We start from the raw sequence: 26,498 nt of genomic DNA, 5'->3' as shown, positions 1-26,498 counted from the left end.
TGGTTTTGATGGGCTGAGTTTCTAATATGCATTCCATAGAGCTGCACACACACACAAGCGTCCATAGCTTAATGCTTTGTAGGTGCCATGTAACATATGAAACAGGGTTACCATTTCGCCGATGTGGCTCAGAATCATTATGAAATAAGCTCAGCAGACTAATACAAAACAGGAAGACATCATAGGCGCTTACGAATGCAACGCCTAAGTCATTGAAATAACCAATATATATATATATATATATATATATACATTCTTCCCTCGAATGACTGATAGCGCCGAACGTAAGGCTTTTGTTGACAAAGAAACTCCAGAACACCTTTGGGGCTACTGGCCGCGCTTATAAAATGAAAGGCTTGCCCTCCGCACCACTCTAAACTTGCTAGACACACGGCCTTTCTCGCTGGGCAGGATTCATGGAGCCACAGTCTCGCATATCTCAGCTGTAGAAGACCACAAAAGCGCTGCTGCGATTCATGAAGGCAACCGGACTGTGCGGCCGTTTATGGCACAGCGCTGAGACTGTTCTTTACGTAGGCGATTCTAGCAGGACTGGACACTTCACTTTTAAAGCGAAGACTTCTTGCCGAGTTCTTGGTACGTTTTCATAGGTATCTGGCCTCTAACACCGTACGCGTTTAACGGGATGGCACCATGTAGGAACAGTGCAGCGAAGTAGTTTACCATTTCAAGCATAGCGTTTCTTACGATAAGTACTAGAGAGAAATATGGCACGAGTGTCGACGGCAGCTGCAATACGGGTCGTTCAGCCAGCATGGGAATTATCGGAAGAAATGTGGATCTGGCTAAACTTCGTCCTTCTGGCTTCAAACGACTACGTGACTTCAAACGACTTCGTGAACAAAGTACACTGTTATAAACAATTATTAAACATTACTAAAATTGTCAGACGGAGGGGTTCAAACGCAGGATCTCTAGCCGACAAGCCTGATGTTGAAACCATTATGCCACGGATGCATGCGTCGACAAGTTGCATAGAACACCCTTTATCGCGGGCGAGCCAGCGTGTCGAGACGCTTGGCGCGTTTCGATCAGCATTTGCACTATAAGAAACCGATGCATCAGAAACACCACGAGTGAAACAAGAAACTACAATTAAGAGTGAAAATTTATAACAAATAATATGTATATAATATACTGAATGTAAATATTTGTATATAATATCCAGCCAGTCTATAATTCACTGCAAACGAAGTAATTTCTTCGTATAACATGCGGATTTTCAATTCTAATATTTATACCTCGAAAACCACACTTCATATAGACACATTCATGTTTCATGAGCCAATCACACCAAGACTGCTTCGCTTTGCGTAGAGGTCAACTTGAGTTAAATCTGCCTCTTTTGCTTTTTTTTTCATCTTCTTTTAAATCTTTTCCTTCACTTTCTTCCTTACTCCGAGGCAGGGCATAGCCAATAGGCCTTAGTCCTCACTAACCTCTCTTCTTTTTATTTATCCTTTCCGCTCTCTCTCCCGCTTCTTTATTTATCTTCACCTGTCACGTTACTCATAATTCTAAATGTAATATCTGCAGCAAAAGTTCCCAAGCAAAGAAATATTCAGCGCTGAACTGCACATGAAGTTCTGTAGTGGTGTCATGATCCCTTGCACTGACGTAATTTTGACTGAACATACAGAGGCCTTCACGCTCTTAAGCTCTGAGACCAACCCTCTGCGGGTGAAATGGTGCCCGTTTGCAGGAGACCGTAGGCCTCGGAACTATTGCAACAGCTGGCACAGGCTACAGCCCTTAAAGCCCCGCTGAGAACGGCGACGCTCGTCTAAGCCTGACACACCCTTTGTATTTGTTGTCGCGCACGTAAACACAGCGCAGAGCGAGATGCGTCGTGTCCTGTGTCGGCGTACACTGTGGCATGTCCCGCAAGCCTGTTAATTAGGAGGGATTAGCGCCAGATGCACGCCAGCGATGCGACCGAGAAGGGCTCCAGATTGTGGGCGCGCCTTTTTTTAATGAGTCGTTGAGCTGCTTATATTCTGAAAATGCGGATTGTAAGGCACCTCACGATATCCGTGAAGTTTTCAGCCTTCAGGAACACTGATGATAAAATAAGCGCCGTGAACAATGACCTGTGGAGGAATACTACAATAGCCTGTAGTAATAGTGGTTGTAATGAGTAGTAATTGTAGTAAATAATTGTTGTAATTGTTTCATTGTAGTAATTGTAGTAAATAATTGTTGTAATTGTTTCATTGTAGTAATTGTACGCTAACGACATAACGTTGTGGGTGACAGGCGGCAGCAAAGGCCAAATCGAGGAAACCCTCCAGCAGGCCACGGAGGCCATCGAACTCTACGGGGCAGAGAAGGGGCTCAGTTGCTCCTCGCAAAAGTCCGAACTCCTGCTAGTGTACTCTACGACCAGGAAACAATACCGAGAAACACCGAACATTCACATCAAGCTGAACGGGGGCTCGATACCTATCGTAGACCAGATCAAAGTCCTATGCCTCCGGTTGCATGCGGAAGGCAGAAACCTCGGTACCATCAATGCGCTTAGTATCGTGGAAGTATAGTGGAATGCTTATTTTTGTGCCGTGCGGTGCTTCATATCAAATTTTGAGTTTCCGTAGAATATGTCGCCCCGTTGGGGTCTGTGTGAGTATTTCGTATTGGGCGGTAGTGTGCGCCTCGATTAGTTCGTCAAGCGTGTTGTGTAGCCCCAACTCTAACAGTTTGTCGTTGGGTGTTGTGACTGGGACACCAATTTCCTGTTTGAAAGCTCGTCTGATGATGCATTCCATCTTGTTTTTTCTGCCACTCCAAATGTTAGGTATGGTGCCACATAGACGACGCGGCTGATGACGAAGGCCTGCACTAAACGAATTAGGCTGACCTCCATCATGCCGTAGTGCCTATTGGCAATCTGTTTGATTAGCCTTATTGTTTGCTGTGCGCTGTTCTCTAGCGCATTGATGGTACCGAGGTTTCTGCCTTCCGCATGCAACCGGAGTCCTAGGACTTTGATCTACTTTGATCTTAGAGACGAGGAAGGAATTTAAAATTTCTGCACTGCCCAAGAACATGCACCCGGAGAGCCACAAGGAGGGACGAGAGGCAAGGGAGCGCCACATTGGGCGTAAATACCATGACGTAGAGGGCGTAGCCTACGTAGACGCCGCGGAATACAGAGTCGCCATACAGAGTCGCCATACCATTAGCGGTGGCCTCCACCAAAGCGAGAATTATCAAAAGCGACTCAAAAATCACAGATCATCATTTCGCAAAAGGACGCATCTGCCAGAGGCCCTCAAAATTCTAAGCAATAACAGCGACCGTCATCGCGGGACTATCCAAATTATTTGGGTGCCCGCGCACTCCTCTCTCCCCAGCAACGAGGCGGCTCACAACGTAGCACGAGGACTTACTCGACGAGCAAGTGAGCCGGCCAAGCCGCGAACGAGAGGAGGCCGCATGGTGAGCTACAAAGAAATAACCGATTACTATCAGCTGAGAAGGGCCCGGTACCCACCAGATCATCCCGCGCTAACCAGGAAACAGGCGGGGGCCTGGTGCCTCTTCCAAACATGTATTCTAACCCGGTGGCCTGCTGCAGATTCTATCCAGGGCAGTACAGTGATCAACGCAAATTATCTTAAGGTAGGGCGGATCTGCCACATATTCTATGGGCATGCTCGAAGACGGCTCATTTGGAGGGCCGCAAAATTCAAAACCGGAAGCAGTGAGAGACCCTGCTGCTCTGCTCAGAACAGCAAGACCAGGTCTGGGCCGTCCAGCTAGCAGGGGCAGCTGCTGAGACCCAGGAGATCTCGGCCGTCTACTAGGCGGAGGGAGATTGCGTCCACCCTCGTGATTGCTGGCAACAATAAAAGTTTAATCTCTCTCTCTCTCTCGTTCTGAAACAAGTGAGAATTTATGCCGTGGTCGATAGAGCGACAGCCCCTTTTATAGAAAGTGAAACGAGATACACAACAATGCCCGAAACCTTTATGCGCACCCTGTCGTAGATGCCGTAGACTTACGTACACCGTAAGGCGTTCCTCCCATGTGCCCTTTCCTTGCTTTCCGCGACGGGCTTTTGACAGGTGCAAAAACTATTATCATGACATAAGGAAGACTGTGAGAGTCCCGAACACCCACTTTCACCCGAGCGCGAAATAATTCCCAATGTGTGAGTAGTCTGCGGCTGTTTCCACCTTTATTAGGAGAGCATCTAAACCCTAAGAAACAAACGAAAGGTCAAGGAAAGACTTCAGCTCTTACATTGCAGTGTTTGTAATTCCCAGAAATGTTGTCGAATACTGGACTGATATGAATTAAATTTGGTTCAGTTGTGCGTAATAACTGGACAAAAAGTGAACGTAGTCCCTGATTTTCGGCTTCTGCCTAATTAATGAAATGAAAAAGTTGGAATGATTGGGTGAGCAGGTAACTTCACTCATAACACATATGGCAATAATGAAAAATTGGAAAGGCCCATGTAACGTCTACAGTAGGTGAAGTTCGGCTTGAGCACCTATTAAACCCAATCGCAACATTTTATGAATGATACATCTAAAATACCGATGCGAATAAAGCCGTTATTTACTTATAACTTCGAAGTGGGGTATATTCAACTTGCTCGTTAGCTTACAACGCTGGCTGACCCCACTGCGGTATTCAGTGGTCAAGGTTGTTGAGTGGCTATAGCGATCAGCTGCTGAGTACGATGTTGCGGGTTCGATTTCTTGAAGACATATTCCGATGGGGGCGAAGTGTATAAGCACTGCTTCACCGGGCTTTCGGTGCTCGTTGCTCAAAATTAATTAACACCTGAACAAAGAAAAAAGAAAGAAAAGAAAAAAATTAAGATTTGAATTGGTTAAAAGATAAACACCGTGGTATAAAGCAAGTTTGACGACACACTCAGAACGTTATTTATAAATAAATCAGGCGCAACGAGAGAAATGTTGTGCAATTCCGGCCAAGTGAGCTTAAATAACAAGAACACAAAAACAAAAGAACACTGACATTAATCCTGTAAATGGTAAGTACAGCATTACTATGTCAAGGTTGAGTGACACATTCCAACGTGCACGAGTGAGAACAGCAGGAAAAAGAAAGCAAACGTTATACAATTCGAAGAAACGCATAAACATAAAAATAGGCCTTATTTATGGAGAAGATGCTCCAGAAGATCCCCTTGAAAAATAGCTGCTTCAGTGGTTCAGTGTTTAATCTTTACTTCTTAAATGTCTTCTTTGTTATGTATTGTATGTGTGTATGCCAAGTCAGATCTGTAGTTAAATGGACGCCCAGGAATTTTAAGCTTTGCACTCTCTCTATAACTGTACTGTTTATTGAGTAATCGTTTAGAGGAGTATTAGTAAGTGTAGAAAATGTCATGAGCTCACATTTTTTACGTTAATCTGTATATGCCAGGCCTTACACAACTGGCTGTGTTGCACTAGGTCTGCTTGTTAGCTGGTGACATCCTCGGGAGTTAATATCTGCCTTGAAGCACACATCAGGAAAAAGTCTCATTTTCGAGCCTATGTCATTCGTTATATCATTATTGCAAATAAGAAAAAGCAATGGTCCCATAACCAGGGGCGGATCCAGGTTTTTTCTGAGGGGGGGGTCAGCTTCTGTCAATGATGATGATGATGATAGTAGCCTTTATCATTTACCGAAATTCATCGTTTCTGCTCACGATAAACCCGCGTTTTATACGGCTAGAGCAACACCTGTAGCTCGCCGTGGTGGCTCAGCCAGCTCAGGCGTTGCGCTGCTGAGCACGAGATCGCGCGACCGAATCCCTGCCGCGGCGGCCGCATTTCGATGGAGGCGAAATGCAAAAACGCCCGTGTGCTTGCGTTGTAGTGCACGTTAAAGAATCCCAGGTGGTCAAAATTAATCCGGAGTCTTCCACTACGGCGTGCCTCATAATCAGAACTGGTTTTGGCACGTAAAACCCCAGAAAGAGGAAGAAGCCCTATAGCGAAGCCAGGTATCGGTTTCTCCGAGCTTATAGGAAAAGGACGTTACCCAATACAGCCATGTGCTTGGCGGCTGTGCCTGATAATACAGGTTGTTCAAAACTAAGCTTTATGGTTTTCTTAAAATTAGGCACTGGGAGGCACGCGAAGACCACCTGTGCAAATAAGTTATGTGGCTAGGGGGGCACAAAGTGAGGTGATAATTACGCTGTGAGCAGCCCAATTAACTAAAATTGAACAATTATTTTTGTCGACTGCAGTAAGTAGGTATGTTTGTATTGAAAACTTAGAGGCAGTCGTGTATCAGTATCAGTCGGAAGAATTATTCTAGCGTGTTCGTGCTCCGAGATATCTGACTCCAAATTTCAATTGTACTGCGCACAGTTATCGACTCGACGCGAGAGCAGTTTATGCTTTGCGTTGCTGCGGAAGGGAGGCATTTTGAACATTATTAGGGCATTCACATCTTGATGGGTGAAGTGTTGTCATGACATTTGTGCACGACAACACCAAAGTTAAAGCGGCAGTATGAAATCTTCGTTAGCATAGCTAAAAAGGTTTCTGCTGTTCGTGGTACCGTTGTTGCTTTTGATTTCAATAAAACTTACAATACTTGGAAATCAGCAGTCACTTTATTTGCGTAGCCCAAACAAGGACCATGCCCGGTCGTCTAGTCACCCTAGCTTACGCACGCGCACTGCCCTCCGGCTTCTCCGCTCGCGCCATTATCTCGGCATGGCAGCTGCCGCCATCTTTACAGGCTGCGCGGTCGCGTGTTACGACAGCGGTTACGGGTTCTTCGATTTTCTTTATTTCGCCAGCCGTGAGGGGAAGGGGGGCAGTTATTATTTTTGCCAATGCCTCCGCCGCGTTGTCAGACTAAACGCCTCACCCAACAGCCGCGTCACATCAGGGAGGTGCTTTGCGCCGATCCTCACTCTCTTGCATGCTTAATCATGCGAACGACAATTAAAATTTGGAGTTGTATATCTCGGAGCATAGACATGCTAGAAAAATTCTTCCAAGTGAAACTGTGTAGAAACACGACTGCCTCTAACTTTTGAATACAAACATACACACTTACTGCAGTCAATAAAAAGTTAATTATTCAATTTTAGTTCATTCGGCTGCTGACAGCGATAATTATCTCACTTTGTGTCCCCCTGGCCACACAACTTATTTGCGCAGGTGGTCTACACGTGCCTCCCAGTGCCTAATTTTAAGAAATCCATAAAGCTTAATTTTGAACACCCGGTATATCTAGCCTGTTTTGTTTCTTAAAATAAAATTTGGGATGATATGTCGCAGGTTCGTTATAAATGCGTAACCCCGGGTCCGTCTTTGGAGTTCTGTTGGGACACCTTGATTTCCTTAAGAAGATTCTTTGTGTTCGGCTGAGACACCTTCGTTTGCTTTGGAGGACTAAGTTCCTAATTCTCAAACAGCCCTCCGACCCGAAGCTCTTCCTCCACTCCACCTTGTTGAGCACAGCGCCGCCTCTCGAGTGATAAAGACGTGACAATTCTCAAGAATTCCCATGAATGATCCTGAAGCTCAGTGACCACTTCTTTGGAGGCATGGCGGTGCTATCTCTCCTCTTGAGTCGAGGTGTTGTGTTACTAGAGGAACGTTCTTGAATACGGGCGTAACGCTCGGCTCCAACGCGGCAACCACTACGCTGGTTGTTTACGATATGCGAATGAAAACTCACGACGCCACCTACAATAAGAACGATGTGGCGTAGTAGCCGAGAGCACTAGCCAGAGTCTTCATGTTTTGTTTCCCACGCGACGTCATCCTTTTACACAAGGCGCGTATCTGCTCCCGTTTCCCTAACCACGCGACGCCATCCTAGGCCCGTGCGCTGGCGTTGGCCGTTGACGTCACGCTCCCCCACATCCAGCCGCTGCTCGAGGCTTCGCCCCGCTCCGCGAGAACGCCCACTCAGATAAACGGATCCGGCGGCTTTGAGCTTCCTATGCTTAATGTACGACAATAAAATTGCGAAGTTACAATAAAAAACTTGTAGCGTACGAACGGTATTGTGCTCGTACTGGATATTGTCAACGTGTAACTGTGATCACAATGAGTGCTACAGTTTAAAATAAAGTTGCCTATGCGTAGTTCTTAGTTTACCTGTTGTTATTATTTATATGTGAACACTTCAGCGAGAGATCTCTTTCATTAAGCAGGTTGGTCGCAGGACCGATGACAGCAAATGAGGCAACCGATGACATCCCAATGCGGAACTAAGTTGATCAGGCGCGAAGGCGTTCGCGCGGACATCGGCGTGCTTAGCAAAAGGGACGTCCCCTCGTTCATTCGACGCCACCGACGGGACGAGTAAGGCACGGCCGGCGCCAGGAGGTCCAAGGTGTTCATGAGAAAAATTAACTACGGCAACTTCGCGACACCACACCCCTACGGAGTACAACTAAGCTTGTGAGCGAGCTAACTTTACTTCTACATGGCTATTACCACTGGTACTCACGAAAAATAATTTTGAAGAGTGCTGGTGGCCATATTTTTTGTGACAGGGCCATCCCCCTATCAGCGAGGGGGCGATACAGAAATCTGAGGGGGGGGGGGGGGGGGGTCAGGACATCCGGACATCCCCCCTGGATCCGCGCCTGCCCATAACTGACCTTTGTGGTACTCTTGAGATAACATGCGTGCTTCCAGATTTATGTTCCTTAATGACAACTCATTGATATTGATCATTTAGGAATTCGGCAATCCAGCTGGTTGTGTTAGAATCTAATTCTAGGTTATTGACTTTCTTGACTAGTCGGTTATTCGCAACACGATCAAAAGCTTTTCTAAAATCAATGAATATTAGTCAGTGCATTTATGCTCATTTATGTAGCCATGAAAATCAGTAACTAGTTCGATCAATCGCGTTTGAATAGATTTTTTGTGCATGAAGCCACGCTCACTGTCTAAAAGTAAATTATTTGTATTTAAATGAGTCATAATGTGCTCAGGAGCAATGCAGCATAGCCCCTCAGTCACCGCCGGTTGGTAACATTACGTAAATTTGTATTTCCATTAATGGATGAACGGAATTTTCAATCTGGCGAAAAAAATTAACAGAGTGGTGCCAGAACAAAACTAGTGAACGCACGTTCTCCTCCCCTCGATTATCTAGGTATTCTACGAAGCTGCACTCCACCGCAACCGAAGAGTGCGCCCCGAAACGCAACATTTAATAAATCGCACTCTTTGGTGCGAGATGTTAGCAACTTCTGAAAACCAGCTCTTCGGCTTATCTTTCTAGCTCGTGGTGGCTATTCGCGACTCCAAGTAAATGCTCGCCATCTCGCGGCCGCGCCAAGTAACAGCTGATCCATGTTCAGGATTGAAGCGAAAGATGGTGTCATATCACAGCATGCGCTAAATGCCTCGTAGTTCTCAAATCGTGCTGATGCCGCCACGCACAAGTTTGAAAATGAAAAAAGACGGATGTCGAAAGGCTTTTGCTCTGTACTATTACGCGCGTCAACGCGGTGGAAAGACAACAATGTACGATTTAATTGTTTCTAGAAATAAGTAAACGACGCCCACCGGAGGGCGGCTTGGATAAGAAACGTCCGCATTGAGAAAAGTTAAGTGACTGCTTGTTCGAAACTCTTCACTCGGGACTTCTTGACGGCGAGTAGACCATTAGTTTTTTATTTATTTTATTAAATATCTTGCTGGCGTTTCAAATCGCGGAGTGTACTATGTTTAGGCGGGCGCTTTGATAAATAATAGTGATGTACGCTTAAGCTTCATTTGGTTTTGTTCGTTTATAGTTTTATTCCCAGCATTAGTGTTACCAATGCTTTAAACAACAGGAATATTCTTGCTAATGTACTTTTGTGTGCAAGCACGGTAGCAGGAATGATGACTACTTCGGAAGGTCTGAAGCTGATCGTGACACATGTTATGCCGCAAGGCAACTTATCGTTGTCATAGCATTCTTTAGTTCCGCCGTGCACGCAGAAGGTGCTGCTTTGCTCATTCAACGCTGTGTTTTCTCTGTTTATTTGCTCGTAAGGAATTTAGTAGCAAATGCAAACATCGCTCGTTCCAGTTTTGGAGCGTTAGACCTGCGCACAGCTCCGTTAGTTTGCTTTCCGACATTGTGCACACTGCTAAACTCCAAATTTGTTTGATTCGTTTCCAAGTCATGCATTTACATGAATGCAACTCACCCTGCCAAAACAAAACCCTCGCGAAATATTGGAAACCTGTTCGAAGAAATTCAACTTGGTCCGATTGGTCGTTATTGACTTCTCATGTTTCACCGGGTTTGAGAATTTCTACGGGTGGCAGATGTCTGTTGTGTTCCCGAGCCCGGGCCCTACCTGGAACACTGCGTACTGCGAGCATGAACAAGGAACAACCATCGGCCGCAGACGGCCTGATCACACGTGTGAGTTAACAATACAAAGAATGGTGCACCCCAAGACACACCAACAGGCAACGTTACAGTTTTTAGGCTCGTTCTGTCACTGCAGAATATCGTTACTTTGCTTCTGAAAGCACGACAGACGTTAATGCCTGTATATTTTGAGATGTTACATGATATACTGCAATACGAGTCGCAGTGCGTAGTTGCCTATGAAGGTCAAAAACAGTCAAGTATTGTACCTGTAGCCGTACAACATCACCGCGAACAAGTGCTTGCACTTTTCAGAGAGGCTCGCTACGCACAAACACTTCCTTTTCTTGAACTCCCGCTCGCCCGACAGGCTATTTGTTTACAAAAAATTGTGATGCGGCTCGCTGGGTAGGCTGGATGTTTGCGCACACAGAGCAACTATTTTCACGATTTCGTCAATGAAATCCTTGAGGCCAATATGAATAAGGTGATTGGCAGCAAGGACCCTTTCGGCTTCCACGAAACACCTCGATCCGATGCCATGAAAGAAAAAAAAAAGTAAGCACAGCACCAAGCGAAAGAGCCACCGTGAACCTAGATGTCGTAGCCAAATTTTTTTTAATTGCGACAGTGTTGCCAGTGCAGGTAACGGATTCATAAATGCTTCTTTGCGTCGCCAAATATCTTCCCTATAAAACAATTTCGACAGAACTGATCTCACGATGACTGTCCACAGTAATGCAAATGGCAATCGAGCAATGTAGCAACAGATCATATTCCGGAAGTCACGTTCATTTCTGACATGTAGTGGTAAATCTGAGACTTTTGTCATTTCGGCTATATGCCACATACTGCGATCTCCTATGGCAACTACTACGGCAATACGACGATGGTCTGGAAATGGAGGCCTGATAGCGACTGTCTGACGATGACCGCATGACAAGGGCGGCACAACCACGATTGAATGACGACAGTATTGCAATACAATGACGTAGAAGGATTGACTTCAATGAAACCACGAAGGTGGTATCACTACGACGGCATGACGGCAATGGGATGACGTAACTTAAGTGCTGAAAATGGTGAAACGACAGCGTAACGACGACGGTATGACGACGAGTGTGGGACGACGATGGCGTGATGACAATGCCATATCGAGAGTCTGATGACAAGGCTGGAATGAGGACTATGCAATGACCACGACGTCGTCACGAACCCGAACACTTACCTAGTGGCCCAAGGTTTTATAGACATGGACCACTGGGTAGGAGGGGAAGGCGTGACTACGACACAATGATGAAAGTCAAATCACTAAGCTGGAATGGCGACGACTGAACGACCGCAACGGGGTCTCTATATGGTGCTGTGACAAAGAATGCATGACGACTATGACTTGACGACGACGGCATTACGAGTGTCAAATGACAACGCTGGAGTGATACAATGACCAGGATATCTGGTCGCCAAAACTGTTAGACAACTTGGGTCACTGGGTCGGGGCAGAAGGCGTGACAACGACGTCATGACGAGAGTAAGATGTCCCGAAACTGGAATGATGACAATAGAGCCACCACAACGCATCACGACCAGAAGCACATACCTAGAGGCCCCAGCAGGTAGACAACTTGGGCCACTGGGTGGGCGAAAGAAGATAGATAGATAGATAGATAGATAGATAGATAGATAGATAGATAGATAGATAGATAGATAGATAGATAGATAGATAGATAGATAGATAGATAGATAGATAGATAGATAGATAGATAGATAGATAGATAGATAGATAGATAGATAGATAGATAGATAGATAGATAGATAGATAGATAGATAGATAGATAGATAGGTTTAAAGCGGCTGAAGTAGCCAATGCATGCTATTCGTATTAAATAACTTTGCAGGTCTAGTGCACATGTTGGAACCTGTGAAGCGATACTTAAGTGACGCGGTTAATTAAATGCTTTACAACTAAAGGTGATGCGTACAATTTTCTTCACATTCATCCGATGAATCGTGTAATCTCAGTAAATATTTATGCCTATCCACCGCAAAGGGTAAAACATTATTGTCATGGAATTTTTATGTTTATGCACGGCACGTTCACGATAAGCTATGCCGAAATGCAGACTCCAAATCAGGTGGACGCCGAGTGTGATACCTATACGCAGTGATGCCACAACGGTAAACACTATGTATGATGCTTGTTGAAGAAAGAAGGGTGAGGACATGTGCATGCAAAGAGAAATATGACACGCATCAAGCAACAGTTAGGGATTGTGTACCTCTTGTGTCACAGTGGGACATGACCATTCGGGAGGATTGCCCAAGAGCGGGTACAACCCAAGTTTAATATACCGAATGGTTGATTAAAAGTAATGTACATCAAATAATCTGGGAACGATAATTCACCGTTCTATTAACAGATTGGCGTGCTCTAGACATATATCTGTGAGCCCACATTATGTGTTCAGTTTTTATGTAGGAATCGCAGTGGGACAGGCCTGTTCTGAAGGATTTGCGAAAAAAAGCGTACACACTGAGTAGCACATACTGAGTGGCTAAAGCAAAGAAAATAAAGAAAATAAGAAATCCATTTAATATATTTCAGCATTTAATCAACAGATCGGCGTGTTTGGAGATGCTCGGGAGCCGACATTATATTGTTACCTGGAAAGAGGCACAGGAACGAGTACACGCCGGTGTAACTTACAAGGGCGCATATGCATGTAGCACTGCCCAGAACGACCAGCCCGCGTCATGTTATAACGCCGTCATCATTATCGTCTTTTAAACATGATAGGCCTGCTCTTTATCATAGGCAATAACAGTTTCGTAGCAATATGTTCAGTTTTTATGCAGGAAGTTATTTTTTGTCGAGTAGAACAAAGGTGCGCATATTTGTTCAACATAGAAGGGTTATATAAACTGCTTCGCGGGTACTTTAAAGTGTCCTTTAAAAAATGCATTTCAAGTTAGACTATTTCAGAAATAACTTGCCGCAAAAGGTTCTTCGATGCGTTATTGCCAATTAAACATACCGTTCGCGGTGCTTCCGCTCTGTCTTCAATGATTTGCACTGCGAAGGCTATGACAGAGCACGGTGTGCCCACAAAGCTCCGCCTAATGAAAGTCACCGCGGCTCGCCGTTCAAATTTGATTTTGGACGTTCACGTAGACGCCACTATTTCCGGTTTTTACGCCTACGACGCGCCAAACGAGCCAAACGCGGTGGTCCTCAGCGAACGCTCAGCCAGTGGACTCCTGTCTCACTGTGGACCGCCTTTGTCCTGCACCAGCTTTACCGACGGATATTAGCCAGATCCAACTTGAGCATTTTAAAGCGCTACCAACAGCTCATTACGAAGCTTAAGTTTGCCAAGTCGTCTAACCAGGAGCGGTCAGAAATGAGAGCGCACTGGCGGAGCGTGCGTGTGGTCTGACCTTACGTTTCTCGTGGTTCTAGGCTAGTTGAGTGTTTAAAACTAGTCGAAAGTAGCGAGACCCGACGGCTACGACCCAGATAAGTACGGTGGTTCACGCTGGTGGCCGCGTCTGAGCATGAGCAGATGAGAGTCGGCTTCTTCCGGAAGTACGTAATTATTATACAAATTCGAGAGCACATTTTCGCTTACCAGCCTCTTTATTAAAATGCGTCAATAAAATGCACACTAACAGTATAGGAAGAAGCGCACTGATCCAAAAAACCTTCTTGGTTGACCTCAGCTATTGGCTAATAGCAGCCGCGTATGGAAATCTGCTATATAGGAAACAAAGCGTCCAGACAAGAGTGAGGAGCAAGCTTCTATTAAAAAGAGAGCGTTTGAGAGAAAGGTGACTTCACGCACTGCTTGGGAGATCCATGCACGAGCCGCGCACGAGTGCAAAATTCGAGATGTTCACAGCAGCGTAAGTTATCCGCGGGCTGTGTTTTTTCAGCAAGCCGAAGGGGCATTTCAGTGCCCTTTTCATATATCATGTATATATATATATATATATATATATATATATATATATATATATATATCCAGCGAGATAGCAACCAACCCAACAACCAGCAGCCAGGCAGCCATGCAAAACCCGGCAAGTAGGAAAATAAATCGTATATTTAAAAGTAAATGCATAAAAAACACACACAATGTACAAAGACATTCTGGTCCTAAAGCACACCCTCATTGGCCAGGCCGGAGATTAGAATTTCAGTCTTCCATTTAAGGAGGTAAGCTAACAGCTGAAGCTTTTTCTCGCGCTTAGAATGACTGGTAAATTCAACGCCATAGAAGCACGATAGTGAGACACTGAATAAACAGGGCACCCATCATTTCTGAGAATTCGTCTTAAAGGCCCTGCCACTGATTTTTGTTTTTAAACTCATTCCGAAGAGCACGCGCCACAAAACGTCGAACAAAACATTATCCCTACGCCTAACACGGTACTATAAAGAGAACGATACAAGGATGGTTGGCGTAGTCCCAAAACGGCGTCTAATGGGAATTCATTTCAGTTTTGTTGCTATAGTGTAAACAGACATTTCCATCGAAAGAACACTCTTGGGAGTACGAAGGTGGATACGACGTGCTGATCCTGATGTTTTCACGTTTAATTTGTATGGGCGCAAAATGGAGCTCAAATCATGTAGCACTACTTCCATAGGCGTGCTAAATCAATCAAGATGGAACTTTTGTAATTTAATAACTCAAAGATGAATATAAAACCAAGTTACGCAAAATACGCAGGAAGTTATGGCAATAATGACACAACTAAGATAAATTACATACTCATTGCTATGAGTCGATTGTGTGTTGTTCTATCACTTATTCCAGCCAGGTGTATATCTCTCGGATATATTCGGGCATGAAAAAAGCACAGTGAAAGCCTTCGCGTTTACGCAGATTGTTCCGCTTGCTCCACACGCTCAGCAGGCTCAGTGGTCGTTCGCGGAAAGTGTATCACCTTCAAATTCAAGACGTCTCATTTGACGGTATTAACTGCAGCCATCTCTGCTGTTTTCCAGATCATTGTTCAGAAATCGTCACGGTCATGGTCCATGTTTTGTGAGCCCAAGGCAGGTCTGCATTATTTTGCAACCCCATTCCATCACGAACCTAAGGAACAGCTATTGGCTGTTCTGAGACCACTTCAGCGCCGCGCAACCTACGATATGGGGGTGAGCTCCACCACTTGAAGGACTGGTGCTGCAGTCGTCGTGACCTGGCATGAGGGATCATGTGGGCAGAGCTTCCGTGTGGGCTCCTTCAAAACTAGGGGGAGTGGCCTAAAAATGAAAGTTTTTGCAAAACCAGGGAAGTCTCAGTGGGGCTGTCGTTCGCAGCTCACCTATGATATATAACGAGGGATCAAAAAAGAATTCACTGAAAGTTATGCGCATCCCACGTGCTGTGGGAATCGAAGTTGTGTGAAGCATTTTGCAGGTTGCTGGCAATGGCTTCGACTCTTTTTAAAGAGGCTCGCTGGTCGACGCTATAGCGTCTACTAGCTCTTTTACTTTCTCGATGAGCTCCAGTAGGCACTCCTTCTGGAGTGCGGACATGCTGAGCGTCAAAAAAAGCATGGGCTTGCCTAGCTACTGGATTATTGTGAACACGTTCTCTTTTCTCTGCAACGAGTAGTACCCCAGTGGTACGCCATCCTCGAGCAGCTCAAGTAAACCCCCGAGGTACGCAATGTCCGAGTTGACGCGCAGTTAGACTCAGCTGAGGCCCTCTAAGAGTTTCTTCGCGGGTGTCGAAAGCCTGGGCCGTCGACTGCAGTGACTTGATGACGCGGCCATGCTGGAGTTTGGTGAAGCGTTGTCGTACTCAGACGTCATATCCAGCACGAAAGAGCAGGTCTGGATGCTTAATTACACAGCCTGGTAAAGTTGAGAAGGGCCGTGAAAAAACCGGTGCGAGCATCGGGAGGGGCGAGGAGGTGCAGTCCGGCGATCGGAAATCAACGCTCGTGGGAAACTTGCTTTTCAATCGCTTTTCCTACGGAAGCAACCACCACACAGTGTTCCGAAGCCGAGATGTCCGGACCTTCTTACGCGCGCCACCCGGCTTGAGTGCAGGAAGTACGCGAGAATCAGGTGCGAGACTGAGATGACCAAGCTAGATTGACAACGATGCAGTGACTTCTTCTTTCTGAGATTTTAAGCGCCAAAATCACTTCCGATTTTGAGGCACGCCGTAGTGGAGGGCTCCGGATTAATTTTGACCACCTAGGGTTCTTTGACGTGCGCTACAACGCAAGCACACGGGCTTTTTTTTTATTTCTCCTCCATCGAAATGCGGGCGCCGCAGCCGGGATTCGATCCCGCTATCTCGTGCTCAGCAGCAATGCGGTGACTACAACGGCATCGCGACCACGAGGATATAGGCACCGGGCGCGGGATGAATTTGGACCGGTGGCGCCTTCATGCGGCTGCGCCGCGAATGTATGGCATGTGGCGGCCATACATTCGCGTTGGTGCACCAAAAAACGCAACATGTTGCGTTTTTGGGTGCACCAACAGTTACTGAAACATGACTGAAGCTGGTTAGGCCATTCAATTCAATCGTTGTTCATCGCGGCATCGCGTTTTTCAGGCAGAAAGTCTGTATATGTGCGGTCTGTAGGCAACAGCGCTTACAGTGCTCAGCAATTGAAACGCGATACTCGAATCGCATGGTCGCCAGCGCTTTTTGCACTGACTGTAAGCGCTGGGGACGCCAAACTGATGCATTGTGGTGTAGAGTGAAAGCGAGAACCTTAGTAACGCATTATGACTGCATTTGGTCCCACGGCGCTCACCTGTGGCGCGAAAAAAAAAAACGGCGGCAGCCGCGCGCTGCCAGCGCTTCATTCGCTGGGCACTGTACATTTCCGACGCTGATTTGCTATGGTCTCGTTTTTCTAACGTTAATAAAACAGCCGTTCATACGCAAGAGCTTCGTGTCCCACTTGCCTGTCTTCGCCTCCGCAGTGTAATGGCTCCGGAGCTTGGGCACCGAAGGCGAACACTCAGATTTGTAGTTACTTTGCCGTCTTATCAGTGTATCAGTCTTCCTTTTAATGTACATTTTTCTTCGTGGCAATTCAAAACTCTGGTTGAGTCCGGCACATGACTGTGCTGTGCATCGACGGCGAACGCCAACTCAGTGGCGTGTACACACTCGCCGCAACCGACGACTCCCGTCGCGCTAAGCTATATAAAATGGGCCGTTACTGAAGATTGGGCTAGTTTATAAGCAATTAAGAATGGGGAAGCATTGCAAAGATAAAAGAACTACAACGGACAGAGAACGACTGACAAATGTGCGATCGGCGAAGCAGCTCAAGAAACAGAATAAGGAAGACGTATGTCCCCCCCCCCCTTTTTTTTCTGTCCAGAATTTTTGTGTTCTCCGCCTATTTACATGATTAAATACGCGAGAATGTTGACGCGAACACCAAAATAACATCTGGAATATAACTGCGGGAGTTCCACGTGTTATCTTGCCGCGGTGAGCTCCGTTCGCGTGGTGCATTTGCATCGCAATTTGCGCTCGTTTTCTGCTTTATATACTACTTGATGCCACGAATGTGATCTGCCTCGTACAAGTGACAACCTTTCTCAAAAGCAGACACACGAAAATGTGTTTTCCGGTGCGTCAGCCCTTAAAACCCGCAGTGAAAAATCACTGGAAGCACTGAGCGCCTTCGTCCTGTCGTCTGCTTCACATGCCAGTGCTTTGACAGGTGCCGTTCGCGGCGCTGTTCGCCAGCATATCGCCGGCGCGCCGCTGGCGCCTTACAACGGCCGCCCGGTGCCTATACCCAGTGACTCAAGTTCGTAAGTACCGCTTGGGCGTAGGAGGACGGACGGACGGACGGACGGACGGACGGACGGACGGACGGACGGACGGACGGACGGACGGACGGACAGACAGACAGACAGACAGACAGACAGACAGACAGACAGACAGACAGACAGACAGACAGACAGACAGACAGACAGACAGACAGACAGACAGAGACAGACAGACAGACAGACAGACAGACAGACAGACAGACAGACAGACAGACAGACAGACGGACGGACGGACGGACGGACGGACGGACGGACGGACGGACGGACGGACGGACGGACGGACGGATAGATAGATAGATAGATAGATAGATAGATAGATAGATAGATAGATAGATAGATAGATAGATAGATAGATAGATAGATAGATAGATAGATGAGCTCAGAGCACCTGGATTAGGCAAAAAATATTTCACAATAAAAACTATTGAAACGCTTCGAAGGGTCATCGCATGTCGCTGGGAGCGACGAAGTATCTAGCTGCATAGTGAAAGCATATTCGAAACAGCTCCGAAAGCGTTCCCACAACGATACTTGCTACTCTCATCTCAAATGCTCATGTGCTGTGACCTTAAGCCCATGGCACAGTGCAAATACATACGTTAAGTTATTATACCGAAGTCGCCATGAAAAAAAAGGAACGAAAATGAAAGACTGTGCCCCGAAAAAACCGCCAAGGGCGCAAAGAGCACCGCCTTGTCCATTCCGCTGTTTATTGTTCCGCTTTCCTCAAATTTTGGGCATGAAGCCGTAGACCAACTGAAATTCAGGCTTGTTTGCAATATACCATGAATTATATAAGTATGGCTTTTTGGGCTAGTCGGTTAGATACATCAGAGGTGGTCATAGCGCTAGAAGACGCGGACAAGAACGAGAGAACAGGACGAGCGCTAACTTTCAACTCAGTTGATCTAAGATTTTGGAATAACAATTAACTGCGACATCAATGCATAATTTAGCACATCTTGGAGACGGATATATCGAAAGGGGTTCTAGTCTCAGGATTTCTGCTTGGCAAATCGGTCTTCACTACTTCTCTGTGTCAATTCCGCAATCTCCGTGAGTGAATAATTTGAAAAGTTTATTAGTGTATAATTTTATTAGCTACATGGTCACTCCAGTTTGTCGTCCAAGTATTGTCCGCCTCGTCATGCAATCCACTTGAATGGATTGAAGTGCGTTATCCTTCACAGGAAATCTTGCAAAATCTGTTCCAGCTCAAAAAAGGAATGAAACACATACACGGTACCACTGGAAATATCGCACAATTACGTAAACGCGCACGTGCAACACTAATTGAGAATCCATGCGATTTCTACATACAGACAGCATTGGTTGCTGTTTTATAGTACACAGCACAGACAGACAGACAAAGAACTTTAATGGAGGTCCTCAGAAGCTCTGTTGCCCCCTCTCAGGGAGGCGACGAAGCCACGGGCCGCACCCACGTCGGGACGGGGAGACCAAGCTCCAGCGCCGCATCGTGGGCTCTCTGGGCAGCCCAAAATTGGCGTGACTGGTCGGAGCTCCGAAGAGCAGAGCTCCACTCCTCTGCAGTGCATCGATACGGGCCCCTCTGTAACGAGGGGCATCCCCAGAGCATGTGTTCCAAAGTACTACATTGTCAGCAGCTAGGGCCGTCTGGACTAAAGCAGTCTGGATTGATGTAGTGAAATAAATTCAGGTTGGGATATGATCCCGTCTGAAGCATGCGTAGTGTGACAGCTTGAGGCCTGGTTAGTGTCCCGTGTGGGGGAGGGTATAGTCTTCTACCAAGGTAGTAGTGTTTGGTAACCTCGTTGAAGGTGGAGAGAGTGTCACGGAACTCGACGAGCCTAGAATCGACGGAGCCTCGACTTGCAGTGGCGTCAGCGCGGAGGGTTAGTTCGCGCGCTTGGACGTGTGCGATGTCATTGAGGTTGCGGAGGGAGTCGAGTTGGGGTTCGAGATGGGCCGGGAACCACGTGATTGTATGTGGCTGGATGACTTTGCCTTTGAGAATTCGATGAGCTTCCTTGGCGATGGCACCAGAGGCAAATGCCCGAACCGCCGCCCTCGAGTCACTAAATATTTCAGCTCTGTCATCGTCGAGAAGTGCAAGAGCGATCGCAGCCTGCTCTGCCCTAGCCGGGGTGCTGTCTTTGATGGAGGCCGCACAAGTGACGTGTCCGTCGTGATTGACTACCGTTGCGACGAAGTCCGATGTGTGCTCATACTGGGCCGCGTCAAGGGAAGTGACCGTGTGAGGCGAGGCTTTTATGCTCCGGAGCAATGCCACACCCCTAGCTTTGCGCCTGCTCGCATTGTATTGTGGATGCACGTTTTTGGGAAAAGTAGCAACCGTAATTTTGTCCCGTAGGTAATCTGACATTTCACATGTGCGTTCCATCGCTACAGTGGAGCCGATTCCTAAGACCGCGAGAATCTCCCTCCCCGCAGGGGTGCTAGAGAGTCGTGATACTTGAGCCGTTTCCTGAGCTTCGATGATTTCATCGAGTGTATTACGTACACCTAGTTGAAGAAGGCGGTCCGTGCTGGCGTTTATTGGTACTCCTATCACTTTTTTGATGCTTTTACGGATGAGCGTGTCCAGCTTGTGCCTTTCAGAAGCGTACCACTTGTGCATTGCAGCCACGTAAATTATGTGACTCATTAAGAATGCGTGGAATAGCCGTCGGAGATTGTCCTCCTTTAGACCGCTCCTCTTGTTGGAGATTCTATTGATTAATCCAATCATGCACTCCGTCTTGGTCGTGATTTTTCTGAGTGTCGTGATGTTACCTCCGGTAGACTCGGTGAACATTCCCAGCACCTTTAGGGTGTCGACCCTAGGAATGCTCGCCCCGCTTTTGGTGTGTAGTTCTATGTCAACTTCGTCCAGGGGCTTCCAACCCCTGGGTTTAGGACCTTTGCGGACCGGTCTGTAGAGCAGTAGTTCAGACTTCGTTGTCGAGCATCGTAGGCCTGTGCCATCGAGGAAGGTTTCAGTACGGTCGACTGCTTCTTGTAGGCTCGATTCCACTTGCCCTTCGCTGCCGCCGGTGCACCAGATAGTGATGTCATCGGCGTATATCGTGTGGTGAACTCTTTCGATTCCCGACAGGGATACCGACAGTTGCCTGAGGGCTAGGTTGAACAACAAGGGCGCTCCCGGAGGCGTGCCTTTGGGTCCGAGTGAATACCCTTCTGATTTGTGGCCTCCAAGCTTTAACGTGGCTTTGCGGTTCTCCAGGAATTATCTTACGTAACCGTGAAAGGCTTGTCCTAAGTTGAGATCCGAGATGGATTCCAGAATATGTCGGTGTTATATGTTGTCGAAGGCCTTCTCTAGGTCAAGCCCGAGAATTCCCCGCACGTCTCTCGTATCTTGGTCTATGATTTGAGTTTTGATTAATTTCATTGCATCTTGTGTCGAGAGGTCTGGTCGGAAGCCCACCATGTTGTAGGGAAGGAGACCGCTCCGTTCGACATGCTTAGAAATCCGATTGTGAATTACGTGTTCCGCTACCTTTCCTACGCAGGATGTAAGGGAAATCGGTCTGAGGTTGGATAGGTTTGGAGCTTTGCCGGGCTTCGCAATGAGGATTACCAGAGCCTCTTTCCAACCTCGTGGGACTTCACCTGTTTGCCAGGCCTTGTTGATTTCTTCTGTAAGCCACGCTATGGAGTCGTCGTCAAGGTTTCTAAGAGCCTTATTGGTGATTTGATCAGGCCCTGGCGCGGACCTGGCATTGAGGCAGTATAGGGCCTCCCTGACCTCGTAGACTTTGAAGGGGGCGTCCAACTCGGGGCACGAACCGCCCCTATACGTTGGGTAGTCGTCTGGGTTGGCCAAGCCCAGGGGGAGATACCGACAAGCGAGGTTATCCAGGGCTTTTAACACGTCTTCTTGGCGAGTGGTCTCATGTACGATTCTCTCTAGTACTTTACTTTGGTTGGATCTAGCATTGGTTGCGTCGAGTAGGTGCTTGAGGAGATTGCAATTGGCGCCCACTCTCATTTGTCCGTCAACCGAATTGCATATTTCATCCCACTACTGTTGGATTAGTACCCGACAGTGCTCCTCAATAGCTTTGTTAAGCTCTGCGATCTTTTTTCTAAGCCGCCGATTGAGCCTTTGCCCTTTCCACCTGTTCAGTAGCGATGTTTTTCCTTCGAGTAGGTGTGCCAGCCGACTTTCCACCCGGTCGACTTCGAGGTCGGTCTGTATCTTCCTAGTCGCCGCTTTAATATCTGCCCTGAGCTGCTCGGTCCATTGATCCAGGTTAACCATCGCGCTCTATTGCTCTTGCTGGCAGCGCGTTTTCCGGATTTTTCTAAAGGCTTCCCAGTCAGTAAACACAAATTCACGTAGAGGTTTGCATCCAACCTCTAGAGTTGTGACCAGAATGTTATGATCACTTCCTAGATTCTCATTGAGATTGGTCCAGGAGGCCGATTTGAAGCCCCTGACGAAGCACAGGTCGGGAGTAGTGTCGCGCGTACAGGAGTTTCCGGTTCTTGTGGGGAACGCCGGATCTGTGAGACGGAGGAGGTTGTGGTTGGTTGTGACCTGCCACAAGTCTATCCCTTTGAGACGGGACTGGGGATAGCCCCACGCTTGGTGCGGGGCGTTGCAGTCCCCTGCCACCAGTAACGGACACGCCTTGGCCCGGCTCACTGCCTTATTGATGATGTTGGTAAATCTCTGTTTATGATCGTTGGGCGAGCTGTACATGTTGAGGATGAAGATGCTCTCTTTGAGGTACCTCCCAGGAATAATTTCAATGAGCAAATGCTCGACCTTGTTGGAGTTAAAGCCAATGTCATGTACGATAAAAGTGAATTGATTGGCTACCAGGGTACTGATGCCTCATTTTCCTACCTCCTGACATGTGTGTAGTACACAGCACGAACATATTTTATAGCTGTTCTCGTGCACGAAAAAGTTATAAAATAAAAAAAATCAGGGGCAGCTTCACACTAATGATGCGATTACTGGGCAAATAGTGAAGTTGGCGACCCCACCTAGCTTTATCTCAGTTCGGAAGTTTTTGCGAGGTTATGCTTCGAGACTCGGCCACGTTTTGCGCAAGATCACCCCGGCATCATCAACAGGCCAAAGAACAACGAACACTCCGTCATTAAAATATCTGGACGCTTCTGGACGCTGACACGCTTTTCCTTGGTTTCGCGGGCCCGTAACTCCGGATCTTCTGCGAATCACCGACATTTCGCCGCCGCTTCGGCGGCGCGATACTCTGGATCGGACGGAAGGCGTCTCACTCGCTCTCGAGTAGCGGCGCGGCAGCTTTCGCGCCGCGCTTCCTTTTCTTCGGGAGTGACGCTCTTCTTCAGCCGCCCCATCTTCGCGGCGATGTGCTCGGCGCGGAGACGGTGGGGCTTTGGTGTAGCCGCGGCGGCGACGCGGAGCTATATATCGTGTGGGTGGGCGCAGTGACGTCACGGCTTAGCTCCGTGTCTGCGCAGCCGCGGCAACCACTCCGCACGGCGCAGTGATGTCATGGCTCGGCAAAGCTAAGGCGAAGCAATGTGGCGCGCGCGAGACGTCATGGCTCACGCACCTGTGGCAAGGCTCGGCGTGGTCGGCGCAGCTGTGGTGAAGCGTTTCTAGGCGACGCATGGTGCCGTCATCGCCAGACGGACGTTTTGCGGCATACACTTGAGGGACCATCCTCGAGCTTAAACAGCTTCGCTAGTTCACAGGGGTATGTGCCATTGCGTTTTGACCCTTTCTGCACTACCTCCAGGATCGGCCCACAATTTTTGTTCGCACTAAGCGGCCTAAACAAGAGCTTAAACAGCTCCGCTGTTTAAAAAAACGCATTGCGGGCTCCATGGCCATGATCGCACCCAGCGGCCGTGCGTTGTACATTGTTTTGGGCTTGCAGTTTGCCCAGGACCAGCTATTTCTCAATTACGCACATCCCTTGATTTGAAGGCACTTACAGAACTGTCCAGGAGAGCGCCTGCGCGGTACTGCGGCTGAGCAACGGCAACCAATCTAGGAGGACAGCACCATGCCACCTCTGATACTATAGTCAGAGACGCGCTCCCGATAGATGGCGCCAACCTGTGTCCTCACCCCCCCCCCCCCTTCATATCAATACAACTGTCAAGAGCAGACGCAGCTGCAACGCTTCGCAAACTAGTGCGCGAGCTTACACTGCCGCAGTGGAGCTCGAAGGAACTTAGCAACACTCTCCTCGAATTCGTCTTCCAACGTGGACACGACCAGCTGAAGAAACACTTCTGTACCGCATGCAGCTCTGCGTGGCACTCACGAATGACTATTCAAACCACATAGCAATGTCTAGCAGCTCGGGTTGCGTCACCTGCGACTGCGAGGAAAGGATAAGGCATCTCTTTTGTGACGGCCATCACTACAGTGTTGCTATACAAACCATCTCGAGCATACTTGATAAATTAGACAATTTCTCCTGGACGGAGGAACGAATCCTCCGATACTGGTCCTGGCCGTATTCAGCGCAGAAGGCCTTAAGCGTGTTGCTCCACTGCTTGACGACATGCGGACTGTAAGACAAACGCTAATAGTTGTGGGGCTATAGATTTGTTGGGTTTTGTACACACCTACTATCTGCCACACCTCTTCTTTCTGATTTAGTATTTCCTACCATCACCTGTCGTTCCTTTTATTCCTTTCCTCGGCACAGCGTAGCCCGCACGTGTTTACACTAGCTAACCTTATTGTCTTTCCTTGCCTTCTTCGTCCTCCTCCTGAAGTCATACGTCCTAGAATGGTAGCAGGTGAACCAACGCTTACACCTGCTCGGGCTTGTACGAACAGCTTATAAAGTTTTCCTTATTGGCTTCTCGCATTCGTGGCTGTTAAAGCATTGGCTATAGAGAACCGTGGCGCCATCCATTTATAAGCTGTAAATTCGTGTGGCGAAGTCCTTCGTGAAATGGTATCCTAATTAGGTGACGCCAGTTCTAGCGTCTACAACTGTGCGCAGTTTTTGGAGGGAATGCCTTAAGATTTACACATAAATTAGAAAATAGATTCCGCCGTTTGTTACCGGCATGCATGCAGTTCAATAATTCATCACACGAGTCCATGATGGAGTCCGCCATCATGGACTGGCGTATCACCGGACTGGCAGTGTCACCGTATTCGATGAGCAGTATTAGACTGGGTAACTCTCACTATTGAATTCACTTCTCACACCACCGACTTCAGAAAAATTGTCGCGACTGCACCGGCGCTCCCCATTACACTGGTGGCAGACACCACGAGCGTGAAAAGCTTGATGGTGCGAATATCTGCCGCCTCGGTTCCCGTGGGATTTAATTACTGCCGGCCCGAGTGTCGTGCACACTCCAGCTCAGCGACAACGAACGCTTCCCAAAGCTGGCCGTGCAAGCACGAAGCGCGTTGTGAGCGCTATTATTCGAGCAGAGTACAAAAATTACGATCAGCACGAGGTCGTCACGTTCATCATGCATGGCAATCTTGGCAACGGCCTGAGAACGTAAGCGGAATGTAACGACGACTCTACACTGTTAATGCGAATCGACAGTCTTGGAATACTCAGACCACTTTTCTTTTCGGCTATCAAGCTATCTCACCAGAAAATATGGGCCGATACCGCAGATAGTGCAGTCTAAAAATGTGGGCCGTTCGCGTGTGTATATGTGCCGCTCTACAATGAACCTCTTTGACGCCAACTTGAGTAGGTTCCACAGGGTATGTGTTGCTCTTCAAAAAACCTATTTGACGCCCACTTGTGTCACGGTGTATGGGCCATTAAGTACGCGCCGGTATCACTGTGGCACCGCCAGGAGGCGCAGTGTGTACCGAATGAGCTCAGATGCAGTAAACGCCTTATACAGTGTTCCGGCTATTCGCATACTTGGACCGTACTTGGACACTTGGATTCGCATCGTAGAAGAGTTCTGCCCGAATTTTCGACAAGGCGTACGGCTATGGCGAAATGACGAAGATATACGCGAGTCGCCTACGTATGGGTAAAGCAGTAGGTCCGCGAAGGTCACATGTAGCAGACATAACGAATGTGTGCTTTATTTTCTGCATGCTTAATTGCTCACGCTTTCACGCTATAGAAACCTCTTTGCGTCATACATGACATCAAATGCGTTAATATGGTAGGATTGGTGGCGAGTCACTGAGAGCACCAATGAAATATGAATGGCTATAATGAAGCCAACTGCTGGAGTATGTTAATAGTATAAATGATTTATTTTTTATAGTAGTAAGGTATGTTAATTATTTTTTGCATAGTTAACAACGGCTCCTGCCACTTGCACCTGGTCGCGCGATTCTCCAACAAATATTTCGCGAATAAAT

The 26,498-nt window shown here is 47.5% G+C and overlaps 1 protein-coding gene across 1 annotated transcript in view; it reads left to right on the top strand.

The window, feature by feature from the left end:
- LOC119442435 (uncharacterized) overlaps positions 1-3,827 on the top strand; it is a 49,121-nt gene extending 45,294 nt beyond the window's left edge. Inside the window, exon 7 of the mRNA XM_049661667.1 lies at positions 3,751-3,827. Within this exon, the coding sequence (XP_049517624.1) occupies positions 3,751-3,827 (77 nt within the window). The remainder of the gene's footprint in view (positions 1-3,750) is intronic.
- Positions 3,828-26,498: the final 22,671 nt, after the last annotated feature.

This window comes from Dermacentor silvarum, chromosome 1 (genome assembly GCF_013339745.2).
Source record: "Dermacentor silvarum isolate Dsil-2018 chromosome 1, BIME_Dsil_1.4, whole genome shotgun sequence".
Lineage (NCBI taxonomy): Eukaryota > Metazoa > Arthropoda > Arachnida > Ixodida > Ixodidae > Dermacentor > Dermacentor silvarum.
This window is presented reverse-complemented; position numbering and strand designations above follow the sequence as displayed.